This window comes from Schistocerca cancellata, chromosome 6, assembly GCF_023864275.1.
Source record: "Schistocerca cancellata isolate TAMUIC-IGC-003103 chromosome 6, iqSchCanc2.1, whole genome shotgun sequence".
NCBI classification, from domain to species: Eukaryota; Metazoa; Arthropoda; class Insecta; order Orthoptera; family Acrididae; genus Schistocerca; species Schistocerca cancellata.
Genome location: NC_064631.1, coordinates 677,040,562 through 677,056,975, shown reverse-complemented (window position 1 = coordinate 677,056,975; position 16,414 = coordinate 677,040,562). Strand labels below are relative to the sequence as shown.

Here is a 16,414-nt window from a genome sequence, read left to right as displayed (position 1 = left end):
TCGTTGGCTGTGGCCATCTTGAAACAATCCTAGAAGGCTGTAGTGGCTACCTCGAACAGCATGTGTGGAATGAAAATTTGCTCTTTTAAACCTTGTTGCCAACGGATATATCCCTTCCTTTAGTTATATCACATGAAGTTTTCACCAGGTATACCATTTAAACAGTTTTATTTGCAACTAAAGAAAGAAATTCACAGATTTGGGATGAACACATTAACTAACTTTTGAAGGGAAAAAAACTTTCTTGACTAAGTGAGTGCCCAAATAACCTGAGTTCCTCTAGTCACAAGTTGAATCCCCTTAAAATCTGAAGGAATGAATTTTGTAATACTGCCACTAAGCCCGACACTTTCCAAGGAGATGTAGCAAAACAGAATACCAAGTCCCCTCCACTTGGTGGTGTCCTGTTTAACCAGTCTCATTTCATGGTTATGGTGAAAAGTAGAAGAGTTCATGGTGGTAGCATGTTGTTCAGATGAGGTATCCCCAATGTGGCTGGCTGTGCTGGAACTGCTTGCTGCCATTGTGGCACATATCTAAATAGCCATCTTGTGGAGTAACACTTCCATTTGAATGGCATTGATTCAACATTTGTCAGTATACTGAAGAATATCTATAGCAATGCTACAGCTTCCATTGGACTTGGACCTTCCAGGAATATTAAAATTGCGTGCTGGACCAGGACCTGATGCCAGAACATTTTCTTTCGTGGGCAGTGCTTGTGCCAGCTGAGCTACTCAGGCATGACTCATGACCCATTCTCACAGCTTTACTTCCACCAGCACCTTACCTTCTTTCCAAACGCCACAGAAGTTGTTCTGCATACCTTGCTGGCCTAGTACTCGTGGAAGATTGGGTACTGCAGGGAAAAGGCTTAATCACAGCATTGCTGTTAAAGGTAGTGTGAAGAGTAATCTTCAAAAAGCCAACAATTTACTAGTAAACTGTGACTGGAAAAATAGAGGAGTGTGTCAATAATTCAAATTTTGGTAATTTCAGGAGATGCACGTGGAGAAAATGCAGAAATTAGTAGATTTCATGCAGTTTTACTGCAGGCCACCTTTACTTTGATTTTCAGTATTTTGCTCTTGTTACTACTGTATCTATCCATTGCACATTTTAATAGCTGAGTCAAGCCACAGTAAAGAAATTCAGTTTCGAGCATCCTGTAGAATATATATGCGGATGTGCCTTAGGTAAAACTTTTCACAGTTTTGAATTGGTAGAAAAACTCCAGGCTGCTAGTGTTTCATGTCCAGCCACTACCATTATTACAGATATAACAACAACAGTACCTTTTGTAAAACTGTAGTGCAGTTCCAGCCGCTCCAAGGGCCAATGACCCCTCAAGAGATTTACTGGTATAATGGGCGAAATTAGAATAATAATTAACATCATTATTCAGTGCTGTGAGTAGCAGAGGATAAAGGAAGAATTATTTCTCCCACTATTCTCTGTATGACTATCTGGCTTTCTTTCCAATATAATCGACTAAACACTACCATGAGAATGGTTATCAAGATATGTAAAAGACATATATACTGCAGAACGAGACTGTGTTGCTTTTTTGTCATATTAAAAAAACATACAAGCTCCCAGTGTCCATTGCAGTACACCTCATTTTAGTCTCAACCACTCATAAAAAGCGAGTACTTACCTCTTAATTTTGTTGGCTCCAGTTTATATTGACCAGGGGAACAGGCACTGAGTTCAGTGTGGACCTGGGTTGCTTAAAGCAGATTTGGCTTGAGATAAAAGTGTATGTTAGATGACACAAATTTTTTTATTCCCAGTTCTTCATTTCACAGCATGTTGATGCCTGGATAGTGTTTACTGTGACATACTGTAAACATACTTCCAAGACTATATTTGGATTAAGCAGACAGGAAAACATGGTTGTTGACTCAAAGAAGACATGTCAAACTCTTGCGTCCCACCATACAATTGGAAGACCGAGATCCTTCTATTGGCCACTAGATAATCAATCTTCAGAAGGTTAGATCTCCATATATTGATAATAGATCAGTCAACAGCAAGCGTACCAAATATGTCGTTAGAAACATTAAAACATTGTGTATTGTAAAGTAATATCCATAGAGTTGGCTGCCATGCTGGTTGTCAGTGCTTCACCATGTGGGAGAGCACATTCATACTTTGTGTGTGAGACCATTTTAAACCTTTTTATTTAATTGTTTTGATTCTATGTCTTCGTAAATATAGGAAGCTAAAACAATACGATCACATGCTTAATGGTATGTTGGTCCATCTCTGGAATGCAATACAGCAGCAATTCTGTGTGGCATGGATTTGAGAAGTCCTTGATAGTGGCACCAGGTCACCAGATGTCTGTGCACAGGTCTTGCACCTGGGATGGGGTTTGCGGGCGTGGATCTGGCTCCAAGTGGCGTCTCAGATGTGTTCTGTCAGCTTCAGATCAGGCAATTTGGTGACTAAAAACATCAATGTGATTTCACTGTCATGCTGCTCAGGCTACAGTGCATGATTTTGGCCTTGTGGCACTGACTGTTAACCTGCTACAAGATACTGTTGCCATCAGGGAAGATATCATAGCTGTAGCAATGCAAGTGGTCTGCAATAATGTTCATGTAGTTCACAGTTATCATGGTACATTCAGTTACTACCACAGGTTCCACGGAAGCCCAGATGAATGTCCTGCATAGTGTGATACAGCCTCCAGCAGCCTGCGTATTAGGCGCAGTCTGTGTTTCGAGCAGCTGTTGGCCAGGATGATGCCCCTACTCATGGTTTGACCACACTTCAACCACTTCCCGTAGGTGCTCATGACAGTAGCATGTGAACAGAAATGTGAAATGTGTAATGTGTTTTATTCATCTCATAACATTCAAAATTCCAGAACATAAGTCTGATGTACAGGAGACATGTCAAGGTTACAATTCACTTATTTGAAATTTTGTCACACTTACAACATTACTTATTGAGGAATTTATAGAAGGTTCTTTCTAACACTATTTCATAATTTACATCCACTATAACTAGCATAAATTTTTAATCCATTTTAGGGATCCAGCTCAAGAGAACCACTTCGTCCCTCAGAAAACTTCCACTGAGTAGTAGCACCTTTCAATTAGAAAGCTTAAAATTTTTAGCTTCATATTCATTGTGTCAGACACTTTTATTTTCTTGTGAGTTTTATATCATGTTGTATGAGTGTTCAAAATGTTGTTTTTAATAGATCAGCTCTGCTGTGTAGGAAAAGAAACACCTCAAAGATGTGTAAAGAGGGAACAGTTAATGTTTTTAGGTCTTTGATGTGTTGCCCTCGGCTGTGCACTGGATATTTACGAATGATTATTTTTTGCAACTTTAAAATTCTTGTAACATTTCCTGAGCTTCCCCAAAAAATTGTGCCATATCTGACAACAGATTCAAAGTAGCAATAGTATGCTATTTTCCTGGTGTCCATATGAGTGGCACTGGCTAAAATTTCCATTGTAAATGCAAGTCTGTTTGATTTATTTGCTAGATATTCTATATGTGAACTCCAACTAAAATTTCTGTCTAAGTTTATTCCAGAGAATCTGACTGAGTCAAGTTCTTCCAATTTTTTATTATTGTGAGTAATACAGATTTCTTCAGTGTTTGATTGATTAGTTTTAAAACTCATCATATGAGTTTTTGAGATGTTTAGCCTTAAGCCATTTAGGTTGAACCATGTTTCCAAGTTACTTAAAGTGTTCATGACACTCTGTGGTATATTGTCAAAAGTTTTGTTTTTGATTAGTGCAGAAGTATCATCTGCAAACAAGGTTACATGAGTATTTATATTAAGAGGCAAGTCATTTACGTAGAACAGGAATAGAATTGGTCCAAGAATTGAGCCTTGAGGAACACCTTGTGACACAGTTTTTCACTCTGAGAAGTAATCTGCTCCATTTGATGTACTTATTACCCTTTGTTTCCTATTCATGAGATAGGATTCAAACCATTTCAAAGCAATATCTCTTATTCCATACCTGTTGAGTTTACAGAGTCAGATGGTTTTGTAAGATCACAGAATATTCCTGCAACTTTAGCTTTCATATCTAGCCATGAAGTAATTTTTCCAACAAACTCATTTATTTCATCAACTGTGTTTTTACCTGGTTGGAAGTCAGATTGGTTACTTGAAATGATACCATACTGTGTGATGAAGCTTTGTTTCTGTAGAGCTGCAATGTTTTCAAATATTTTTGATATGATTGGGAATATAGAAATGGGAAGATAATTTCTCATGTAATCTTTTGAACCTTTTTTAAACTATGGTTTTACTTCTGCATATTTCAAGACGATTACAGACGTAACCTTCCTCGAACAATTTGTTTATTATGAGAGAGAGAGGATGAGCTGTTATGTTGTAAACTTTTTTAATTGCTTTGGTGGGTATCCCATCCAAGCCTGCAGGGTATTTGTTTTTTAAGGAGAGTATGACATTGTCAACAAATGTTTTTGAGACACTGTTGAATTTTTTAAGACATTAACTAATATTGCCTTTCAACCCAAAACTATTTACTTTCTGCTCACTTTGCTACATCTAAATCAGATTTTGATACACTTATGAAGTACTCATTGAAGCACTCAGGTATTTGAGCTGGATTTACAACAGATTTTTCCTTAAGTTTGTTATTTGAAACGTCTTGCCTGTAATTTTTGACATCTGATTCAGACTTAACTACAGACCAGACTGCCCTTGTTTTCTGTATTTATTTTGTGCTAGAATGATTTTACCATTTGCCATCTGTTTTGAAGCTTTCACAACTTTTTTAAAAATAGTTTTATAGTTCCTAACATATTTTACAGAATCAGAATCTTTGTTGCACTTCAGCTGATTGTTGTAACTTCCTTTTTCTCTCACTGGAAATTCTTATTCCTGGTGTTATCCATCATATCTTACTTGATCTTTTATGCAATATGATCTTGGTGGGAAAGATTCATTAAATACTCCAAAGAAAAATGTTTAAGAATTTACTAAAGTTTCCAGTTGTTTAATCACCATCCCCAAGAGACTATTTAACTTTGCTTAGTGTCTCATAGAATATTTCAATATATTTGTTTTATTGAAACTTATTTTAATGTAAGTTTTTTTTTTTTTTGCATTTTGTTTATCATGTTTTGGCAGTGAGACAGACAAGGCTTAGTGATCAGAAAGTCTGAGTCTAGACAGAGTTTACATACATTTGCAATATATTACTTTGTTACAATGTTATCAGTGCATGCCGCAGAGTGAATATTTTCTCGGGTTAACTCCAAAAAATTTAGTTTAAAAGCAGACTTTTTAACTGAACCAATAAATTTTGTCGATTCTTTATTGCCATTTGCAATGTTTATATTAAAATCGGCTCCTGTTACCATTTATTTCTTCTGTCTGTTTTGTTTTGTTTATGTAGCAAGCACTGGAATTTAGAGAGAAATGGTGTGACTAAAACCCTTTCTGGAATTCTGTAAATCATAATGACTAATTTGTTAAGGTCTTTAGGCTCTATGCAACAGTGAAAAGCTTCACTGTTTCTGAGATGCCTGCTCCAAGGTTCTCCGCCATAACAGTATGTCCTTTCTCAAAGTTGCTTAGGCCAGTGAATTTTGCCTTTTGGAACCCATATCATCCCTAGAAAGATTCCCTCACTCTTCTCACCCCTGCTTATAACCTTTCCTTATCATTTCACATGCATGAAGCTGCACCAGGTGGTATTCAGCATCACGGTGGGCAGTGGTCATAATAGTTTGGCTCGCGCGTGCGCGCGTGCATGTGTGCGTGTGCACACATGCGCGTGCATGTGTGCGTGTGTGTGTGTGTGTGTGTGTGTGTGTGTGTGTGTGTGTGTGTGTGTGTGTGTGTGTGTGTGTGTGTGTGGGCACGCGTGCGTGTTTAAGTAATCTGATGATGATGATAAAATTACAATGGATTTTGGATTTTTTTTACCACCAAAAAGGTTATTATTTGATTTAAGAATGTGTAAAAGGACGTCTTGCTTGAAGAGTTATTCTGAAATCCAACTTGTAATTGACTCGGTATTTTTGTGTTCAGTTCTGGCAGTATATGTAATTATGAAGTATTCTGCACATGGTTTTCTTATATTTTCTATATATTCTTGTAGGTTTTCTCAGTATGCAACTAGACGCTATGGTGCTTACAATGAAAATGCTGATGAAGCTTGGCAGCTGCTAAAGGTGAGGGAAGTCAGTAATTCAGCTAGACAAATGTATCTGCCATCCATTGTGTGTAGAATTTACCTATTTCATACTAGCAGTATGAACTCAGGTTTCTGTCAGCAACTTTTTTTGATTTCCTAATATTTATACAGAATTAAGAATATAATAATACATACAGAAAATAGACTGATGTTATGCAGGTTAATGAGCTATTTATGTATTTTTCATGTTAGTCCAGTGTGTACAGCTTCAGAGGCTCCCAGCGTGTCAGAGGAAAATATATAATCTGTCGCCGACCGAGTCTGAAACTTAAATCATTGGTAAACTATAATTTCAATAGTGCATGTTTGTATGGACCTAATGTGAGCAATGGCTTGTAATATATAATTCAGCAGAAAGTGGCTTTATAATAGTATATTTTTGGGCAGCTGTGTGCATGCTCCACTTGTATGAATATTTCAAAATTTCTCAGACTGAGTGATCAGAAGTAAGTACCCAAATTCCCACTAATGACTTAAGATTTTCATAGCAGCCATATTCTTGTTATTGAGGGTGAGATTCATCTGCTGGAAAAATTCAACAACTCATACCACTTGTTTACTTGAAGTTATTAAATTCTCTGCTATTCTTGTGTCAGATGAGAAACTTGTCAGTGTGATGCTTGACACACCTCTTCTCTGGATTCTTGATATAAAGTAACTTTGTTCACTAAGAAATATGCTATATTTTTTTAGCTAAAAGATACTTTCTCTACTGTGTGAACTATAGACCCTGGACATTGTCATGCATTTTCCAGAACACACGAATCATAATTGTTGGGGAACAGTGTCTAAAAGCCACTACCCTTTTTTTTTTTTTTTTTTTCCTGAAACAACGTTGCTGTTGCTGTCTAAAATCTGAAGACTGATTTGGTACAGCCCTCCACAATAATATGCCGCTCTATCAAGTGCCAGCCACTTCATCTCTGCATAACTTCCGCAACCTACATCAATTTAAACCTGCTTACTGTAGTCGAGATAAGGTCTCTTTCTACTGTGTTTACCTTCTAATTTTCTCTCCTTTACCAACTTTGAGATTCCTTGATAGCTCAGGAAAAACAATGTTATCACCATCAAAATACTTCTGATTGTATATAGTACGAGTGTGATTCAAAAGAAAACCTAAAGAGTTCTATAAAATTTTGAAAAGTTGTGTGATGGAGTTGGTAGGTAGCAGTAGTGTTCCCTGAGGTGTTCCTTGAGGTTCGGAAAGTGACAGACATTTGGCAGAGTGATGCAGAAGAAGGCAGCAGCATCTACAAGAAGATTGCCGCCCCGCTGTCAACATGCACCGCAGTCGACCAGTGATCTGCGATGCGTTTTTTTATAATAAAGGTGTCAAAGTACTCTAATTCATTGCAGAATGACAGTGTGCTACTGTGATTCATATTTCTCGTTGCAGCAAGTGACTGCTTCACAGCCTGTGCTCTCTGGATCCCTCTTACCAACACCAGCTTTTCTGAATTGCACAGGTGGGAGCTCTCCTTGCAGTACAACCTATGGTCCCGTAACCTCCTGGCCTCAACCTTTGTTAGTCATTGTCTTTCACCCACCTACCGCCTTCTCCGTTCCCATTCCAGCACTACACTCCCTTTATTCCACCAATGCACTCACAGTCCATTTACTTCCGCCCCCCTCCGTCCAACGTCAGAACTGCACCTAGCTGCCTGACCCACTCTCCACCTTACCCCTGTATGCTCCCAGAAGCAGCACTTTACAATCCTCCACCACTACCCTTTTATCCCTCCCCCTTACTACCCCAGCCTCCTCCTTACTCCCACCCCCAGATTGCTTCTCCTGCTGCTCGCACTGTGACCTCGGCAGCCAGAGACAGTGGTCATACGTGTGTGAGTTACTTTTGCGCGCGCGTGCGTGTGTGTGTGTGTGTGTGTGTGTGTGTGTGTATTGTGTCTAATTTGGAACCAGACCTTTTAGCCGAAAGCTTACTTGTTTAACAGTCTTTTTGTTGTGCCTATCTGTGACTCAACATCTCCGCTATATGGTGAGTAGGAATCTGTCCTTTTCATAATATTGCCATCCATTCTCCTTCAGTATCGTGTGTGAGTTACTTTTGTGTGTGTGTGTGTGTGTGTGTGTGTGTGTGTGTGTGTGTGTGTGTGTGTGTGTATTTTGTCTAATTCGGAAGAAGGCCTCTTTTAGCCGAAAGTTTACTTGTTTAACAGTCTTTCTGTCGTGCCTATCTGTGACTCAACATCTCCGCTATATGGTGAGTCGCAATCTGTCCTTTTCATAATATTGCCATATATTCTCCTTCACTATTTTCAACAGTCTGATAAAAGTGGAGTGACATTTTGATTCCGCTCCTGCAGAAATCACACGTTTTTGAGGTGAAAAACTTGTCGAGCCATGTTCAGAGGGCATTTTCATTCAGAAAGCAAGTTCCTTGAATGTTGTTTGATAGAGAGCAGAAAAGGTGAAAATCTGAGTGGGGAAGATCAGATGAATAAAGTGTGTGTGGAATGACTTGCCAACCCAACTCTTGTATATTGTATTTTGTCAGTCTAGCTAACTGCAGGTGGGCCTTAGCACATGGTAACATCATTTCACACAGTCTTCCTGGTCATTGTTCTTGGACTGTGTCTGCAAGATATCTCAGTTGTTGACAATAAATTTCGGCAGTTGATGGTTACATCACAGGGAGGCAATTCGTAGTACACCACAATGGTGCTGTACCACCAGATGCATAATATTATCTTGTGGATGTGTGCAGGTCTTTGTACAGGGAGTTGATGCTTTGTTTGGGCTCAGCGATTCTTTTAGTTTCCTTATTTTAGCTTAAAGACATCATTTCTCATCACCAGTAGCAATACAGAATAGGAATGATCAGTGCTATTCACAAGCAATTTGATGATGAGCAAGCAGAGATACATATGTGGCTACCCACTGATTTTTGTGATTTTGGCTTGGAGCATGCAATGCCCATGCATTCAATATTACAACCTTCCACATTGCTTGCAAATGTCACACAATGGAATTATCACAGTTCAACACATTTTCTCGAGCACAGCTGACATGGATAATTATGGATTAATGCGTTTAAGTGACCTTCATCACGCCCCGAAGGCCTTCCTGAATGTGAGGGGTCACGAATGTCAAAAGATCCTCCTTAAAATGAGAAACCCATTTTCTTGCCATACTCTGTCCAGTGGTGTTATCCCCAAACATGGCACAAATGTTTCTGGCTGCCTCTGCTGCTGCCACCCTTCTATTGAACTCAAACAGAAGAATATGTTGGAAATGTTTTGATTTCTCCACTTGTTGTCACGGTTTTCAGTCCAGAGACTGGTTTGATGCAGCTCTCCATGCTACTCTATCCTGTGCAAGCCTCTTCATCTCCGAATAACTACTGCAACCTACATCCTTCTGAATCTGCTTAGTGTATTAATCTCTTGGTCTCCCTCTATGATTTTTATCCTCCACGCTTCCCTCAAATACTAAATTCGTGATCCCTTAATGCCTCCATACAAGTACTTTCAGAAAAGACTTCGTGACACTTAAATCCATACCCGATGTTAACAAGTTTCTCTTTTTCTGAAACACTTTCCTTGCCATATCCAGTCTACATTTTGTATCCTCTCCACTTCAACCATCGTCAGTTATTTTGCTCCCCAAATAGCAAAACTCATTTACTACTTTAAGTGTCTCATTTCCTAATCTAATTCCCTCCGCATCACCCGACTCAATTCGACTACATTCCATTATCCTCGTTTTGCTTTTGTTGATGTTCATCTTATATCCTTCTTTCAAGATACTGCCCATTCCGTTCAGCTGCTGTTCCAGGTCCTTTGCTCTCTCTGACAGAATTAAATGTCGTCGGTAAACCTCAGAGGTTTTATTGCTTCTCCAAGGATTTTAATTCCTACTCCAAAGTTGTCTTTTGTTTTCTTTACTGCTTGCTCAATATACAGATTGAATAACATTGAGGACAGGCTACAACCCGTCTCTCTCCCTTCTCAACCACTGCCTCCCTTTTGTGCCCCTCGACTATTATAACTGTGGTAGGTGGTGGTAAGTTTAGGGTTACCAGTTTTATCTAATGGAAATTTAGGACACATTGGTGAAAAAACGTAGGACATTTGTCAAAAATGTAGGACATTATTGCTCAATGAAAAAAATTGTTTTAATTTCAAATTTAAATGCTATTTATAATATCCACAGGCATATACATTAATTTTTTTAAACCTGACTCATACAATGTTAAATATGATAATCAACAGCAGCCAGTTATATTTCTCTGAAGAAGTAACCCTGTGCAAAACATTTAGCTTGTTTGAAATATAATCAAAAAATTCCAACCAACTGAAGTTTTTAAAATTATACTTTACAAAAATGATACCTTTGACTGAATCAACAGATGATCTGTTTCTTTCATCTGTCCACTGTGCTCTTAAGAGTGAAAATACTCTTTCAACATTAACATTATGTGCAGGAATAGTAAAAAAAATACTGAATTAGTTTCAACAGTTCAGAATGGCAGTCCTCATGCTTGCTACCACTAAAATATCTAATCCACTTATCATTACAGGGCAATTTCTCAAGTTCAGAGCTATGATGCTGCAAAAACTGGTTCACATTACATATCTCATCACAACATTTGACATCATCTATTACAATTCCTTTATCACTCATGAGCTGTATACACTTTTGTACATCATCCATGCATACTTTATCATTTAAATTTAACCACCTAAAACAACCGAGTTCTGAAAAGGACACACACCATTTACCTAAATAGCCCAGACATTCGCCATACAATGAAACCGCCTCCTGCTCAAAATTGTCAGCTTCTTTATCAAGGCCCTCCTCCCTAGCACGTATCAAGACTTTTTCATCTTTAGTGACATGAAATTACTCTCTAATCTATTCTTGAGAAGACAACACACATTATCTAAAATTGTGACCATCTCGACAATGGATGTTTGTTCACTTTCAAGTTGTTGTATCCAATGGTTGAACACAGACATCAATGATTGTAAGTGATATAAATGAGCCTTACTCAAACTGTTTCAAAGAAAATCTTTAGAACTTTAGGAGCATTGGATATAGACAAAAGTAAGATTTTAAAGCCTCATACATTTCAATTATTCTGTCAAGTGCAGGGAACAGAGATAACCACCTGGTTTTACTGTGACTAAGAAGCTTTTTGTAACTAATTTCTACAAACTCACAATAATGCTTGAGTTCCTGTGTACTTACTGTATTGTAGAAAAGTAAGTGTACAGCTTGAAAACAATACACTATAAATCTACACTTAAAATATCTGACCCATGCTGAATGGCATTGTTAAGAATGTGAGCTGGGCAACCCACTCCAACTAAATTTTCATTACTGTAGGCCTATAGTTTGGTGAATACATTTTTGCCCTCTGGTCGACTTATAACACCAAAATTTGTTATCGTATTGTCAGCACCAAATGCAACACATTTCTTTTCTATTCCTACCCCTACTAAAGTGTCTCGAACATTTGATGATATTGTTTCTGCACTTTCATTTTATGTAGTTTTAATTTCGATTACCTGTGTCTGCATACTGTCAGCTTTAAGGTCAAAATATTGTATTAAAATAGGGAATACTTTCTGGGAACCATGATTACTGCTGTCGTTACTAACCCCCAAAAAAGAAATTTCTTTTAGACGTTGTATCACCACGTCAACAGAATGTGGTGCAAGGACTTTATTAACAATCACTTTGGTCATTGTTCTTGCGCACGAAACTTTCTTTGCAATTTGAGAATTGCTGTATAGTTTTGTGTTTAGCTTCATCATGCACTCCACGGATTTGTATGATGCTTGGTGATTAACAACATGAAATGCAAGTGTTGCCTCTGCAGCGCTAAAATGATATGCTGACTGTGTGGGCTGAGCAAAGAAAGCAAAGAAATCTTTAATATCTGAAGTACTGGCAGAATTTTGAGATGTTTTATGTTTCTTGGAAGACAGGTGTACTTCCAAATCTTGTGCACCTACAAGAGAAACATTTCCGTCTTAATATATTTGCATTTTTGTTTCAGCATTTCGGCTTGTAAAAAAGTACTGTGAATTAACTGTTGACTTTCCTCAATCTTAATCTTCAATAACCAAACTGCAAATGGAAGAGAGAGAAAATCAAGTCATTGGCTCTTCACATCTGTATTATGATTTGTTGTCTCAATTTCCCGCCATTCATCGTACCGTTACCAACATCTGCACGGCACGCAGGCACCGCCGACACCAAAGTCCATATTAACCCAGAGTTCAAATGCTGTGTAGCCACATCTATTGTTCTTTATTACTATGGAATGTATATGCTGTATCACTGTAGCTGTGTTGCCATACCAACTTGCAGTTGCTGCTAATAACCAATTATTCGTTTCTATTTTCACAGATGCCAGATCATTTCTAATGATCACTGTTTATTTCTGAAAATGTAGGATATTAGAGACTTTTCAAAAATTCCCCCCCAGATGACGGACAAACGGTTAAAATGTAGGGCGTGTCCGGGAATTACCAGGCATCTGGTAACCCTAGGTAAGTTCCTGTGGGACTCTTATAGCTGCCATCTGGTTTCTATACAAATTGTAGATAGCCTTTTGCTCCCTGTATTTTACACCTGCCACCTTCAGGGGAGACCAAGAGATGAATACACTAAGCAGATTCAGAAAGATGTAGGTTGCAGTAGGTACTGGGAGATGAAGCAGCTTGCACAGGATAGAATAGCATGGAGAGCTGCATCAAACCAGTCTCAGGACTGAAGACCACAACAACAACAACAACAACAACCTTCAGAATTTGAAAGAGTGTGTTCCAGTCAACATTGTCAAAAGCTATCTCTAAGTCTAGAAAATGCTAGAAATGTAGGTTTGCCTTTCCTTAACCCATCTTCTAATGTAAGTCTACGGAATCCAAAGTGATCTTCCTCGAGGTCGGCTTGTACCAGTTTTTCCATTCGTCTGTAAAGAATTCGTTTTAGTATTTTTCAACCATGACTTATTAAACTGATGGTTTGTTAATTTTACCACCTGTCAACACCTGCTCTGTTTGGGATTGGAATTATTATATTCTTCTTGAAGTCTGAGGATACTTCACCCGTCTCGTACATGTTGTTCACCAGATGGGAGAGTTTTGGCATGGCTGGCTCTCCAAGGCTATCAGTTGTTCTAATGGAATGTTGTCTACTCCCAGAACCTTGTTTCGACTTAGATCTTTCAGTGCTCTGTCAAATTATTCACTCCTTTCAGTGCTCTGTCAATTTCTTCTCTCAGTATCACATCTTCCATCTCGTCTTCATCTATGTCCTCTTCAATTTCCATAACAATGCCCTCAAGTACATCTCCCCTGTATAGACCCTTTATATTCTCCTTCCATCTTTCTGCTTTCCCTTCTTTGCTTAGAAATGGGTTTCCATCTGAGCTCATGATATTCATGCAGTTGGTTCTCTTTTCTCCAAAGGTCTCGTTAATTTCCCTGTAGGCAGTATATATGCTTCTACATCCTTATATTTGTCCTATAGCCATTTCTGCTTAGCCATTTTGCACTTCCTGTTGATCTCATTTTTGAGACGTTTGTATTCCTTTTCGTCTGCTTCACTTACTGCATTTTTGTATTTTCTCCTTTCATCAATTAAATTCAATATTTATTCTGTTACCCAAGGATTTCTACAAGCCCTCGTTTTTTTAGCTACTTGATCCTCTGCTGCCTCAAAGCTACCCATTCTTCTTCTACTGTATTTCTTTCTGCTATTCTTGTCAGTCGTTCCCTACTGCTCTCTCTGAAACTGTCTACAACCTGTGGTTCTTTCAGTTTATCGAGGTTCCATCTCCTTAAGTTCCTACCTTTCTGCAGTTTCTTTAGTTTTAATCTACAGTTCATAACCAATAAATTATCATCAGAATCCACACCTGCTCCAGGAAATGTCTTACAATTTAAAACCTGGTTCCTAAATTTCTGTCTTACCATAATATAATCTATCTGAAACCTTCCATTGTCTCCAGGCCTCTTCCACATATGCAACCTTCTTTCATGATTCTTAAACCAAGTGTTAGCTATGATTAAGTTATGCTCTGTGCAGAATTCTGTCAGGTGGCTTCCTCTTTCATTCCTTACCCCAAGTCCATATTCATCTACTACTTTTCCTTCTCCTACTATCAAATTCCAGTCTCCCATCACTATTAAATTTTTGTCTCCCTTAACTATCTGAATAATTTCCTTTATCACATTATACATTTCTTCATCTTGTCATCATCTGCGGAGCTAGTTGGCATATAGACTCGTACTACTGTGGTAGGCATAGGCTTTGTGTCTGTTTCCCTTAACTATCTGAATAATTTCCTTTATCACATTATATATTTCTTCATCTTGTCATCATCTGCGGAGCTAATTGGCATATAAACTCGTACTACTCTGGTAGGCATAGGCTTTGTGTCTCTTTTTGCTACAATAATGTGTCCACTATGATGTTCATAGTAGCTTACCCGAGTTACTATTTTTTTATTCATTATTAAACCTACTTCATCTAGCACTCCATTTTTTAGTGTTCACAGCTCCACTCACTATCTTCAAAGACAAAATGATATTATGTAAACTCAAGTAGCAACAGTGAACTACAAATAAAAAATGGCAATCAATAAATAACTCCAAAGCAACCAGAAAACACACATGCAAAACAAAAATGCTATGAACTTATGCACAAACCTAATGATAGAAGTGATGTGATAACCAGAAGAGTTATGTATTGGTAGAAAGGGCAGTTAACAATTCAAATATATAGTAATGATTGGGAAACTCACAGAGGATTCTTTATCAAGGAAGATACAGCAGCACAGTAAAAGAAAGACACAAAGAAAAAAATATAGCATATGCATCTGTTTACCTTGTAGCAAGGAAAATATCAACTGTTCTAGTTTATCAGTCAAGTCAAATGCTGTTACTATTATTACTTTTTTTGGTCTTGAATTTTTGTGTGCCTCTAGCATCTTGTTAATTTCCACCTCATTATGCCTGGCTTTGCCTCTCTTAACTTGTTGTGCGAGTGTACCGTAAAGTTTGGAAGGTAGGAGACGAGGTACTGGCAGAAGTAAAGCTGTGAGTACCGGGCGTGAGTCGTGCTTCGGTAGCTCAGTTGGTAGAGCACTTGCCCGCGAAAGGCAAAGGTCCCGAGTTCGAGTCTCGGTCGGGCACACAGTTTTAATCTGCCAGGAAGTTTCATATCAGCGCACACTCTGCTGCAGAGTGAAAATCTCATTCTGGAAACATCCCCCAGGCTGTGGCTAAGCCATGTCTCCGCAATATCCTTTCTTTCAGGAGTGCTAGTTCTGCAAGGTTTGCAGGAGAGCTTCTGTAAAGTTTGGAAGGTAGGAGACGAGGTACTGGCAGAAGTAAAGCTGTGAGTACCGGGCGTGAGTCATGCTTCGGTAGCTCAGTTGGTAGAGCACTTGCCCGCGAAAGGCAAAGGTCCCGAGTTCGAGTCTCGGTCGGGCACACAGTTTTAATCTGCCAGGAAGTTTCAATGAGAAAATCGTTTGCTGTAAATGTGTTAGAAAACTGGTTTCTTGAAGAAGAGAGAAATTCCTGACAGGAACAAATTTAGAAGATTGATGAACAACTACCAAGAATTTAAAATGGCATCAACGTCCAAAGGCGGGGAGGACCTTTGCCCGAAGACCATAAACGGGCACTTTTTGGTGGTCTCAGAAGATACTGGCAGGAAAGTCAAAGCTGGAACAAGAACAAGACTTAGACACTAAAATGAAATTGGTTGTTACCACGCAGTCTATAGAGGCTCAACTCGATAACTGAGAAGAAGAAGAAGAAGAAGAAGAAGAAGAAGAAGAAGAAGAAGTTAGAAAACTGGAGAAACTTGTTATCAGCCTTTAGTCATCTTTAGAACAAGACAATGACTTTCAGATGAAATGAAAAGGGCTATTAATCTAAAATGAAATGTCTAACAAACACAATAAATCATATCAACCCTTAGCTTCCCAGCTCATTTTCTTTCACACTTTGTCCCAGATGCAGTCTGACAGACCAATATATTTATATAGCCATAAAAATTGATTTCAGCAATTTCAGCAAAACAGTTCAGTTTTTTATGTGAAAGGTTGCATTTATTCCACTCAAAAATATATGTTGTTGTTGTCTTCAGTCCTGAGACTGGTTTGATGCACTTCTCCATGCTACTCTATCCTGTGCCAGCTTCTTCATCTCCCAGTA

At 38.4% G+C, this 16,414-nt stretch overlaps 1 protein-coding gene across 5 annotated transcripts in view; it reads left to right on the top strand.

Moving 5' to 3' along the window:
• LOC126088129 (alpha-N-acetylglucosaminidase) overlaps positions 1-16,414 on the top strand; it is a 377,251-nt gene that overhangs the window by 194,734 nt on the left and 166,103 nt on the right. For 4 of the 5 annotated variants that reach the window (XM_049906244.1, XM_049906242.1, XM_049906246.1 and 1 more), the window contains exons 12-13: positions 6,114-6,186; positions 6,402-6,488. In XM_049906244.1, coding sequence (XP_049762201.1) covers positions 6,114-6,186; positions 6,402-6,488 — 160 coding nt within the window. The remainder of the gene's footprint in view (positions 1-6,113; positions 6,187-6,401; positions 6,489-16,414) is intronic. The other variant, XM_049906245.1, reaches the window with a different exon arrangement.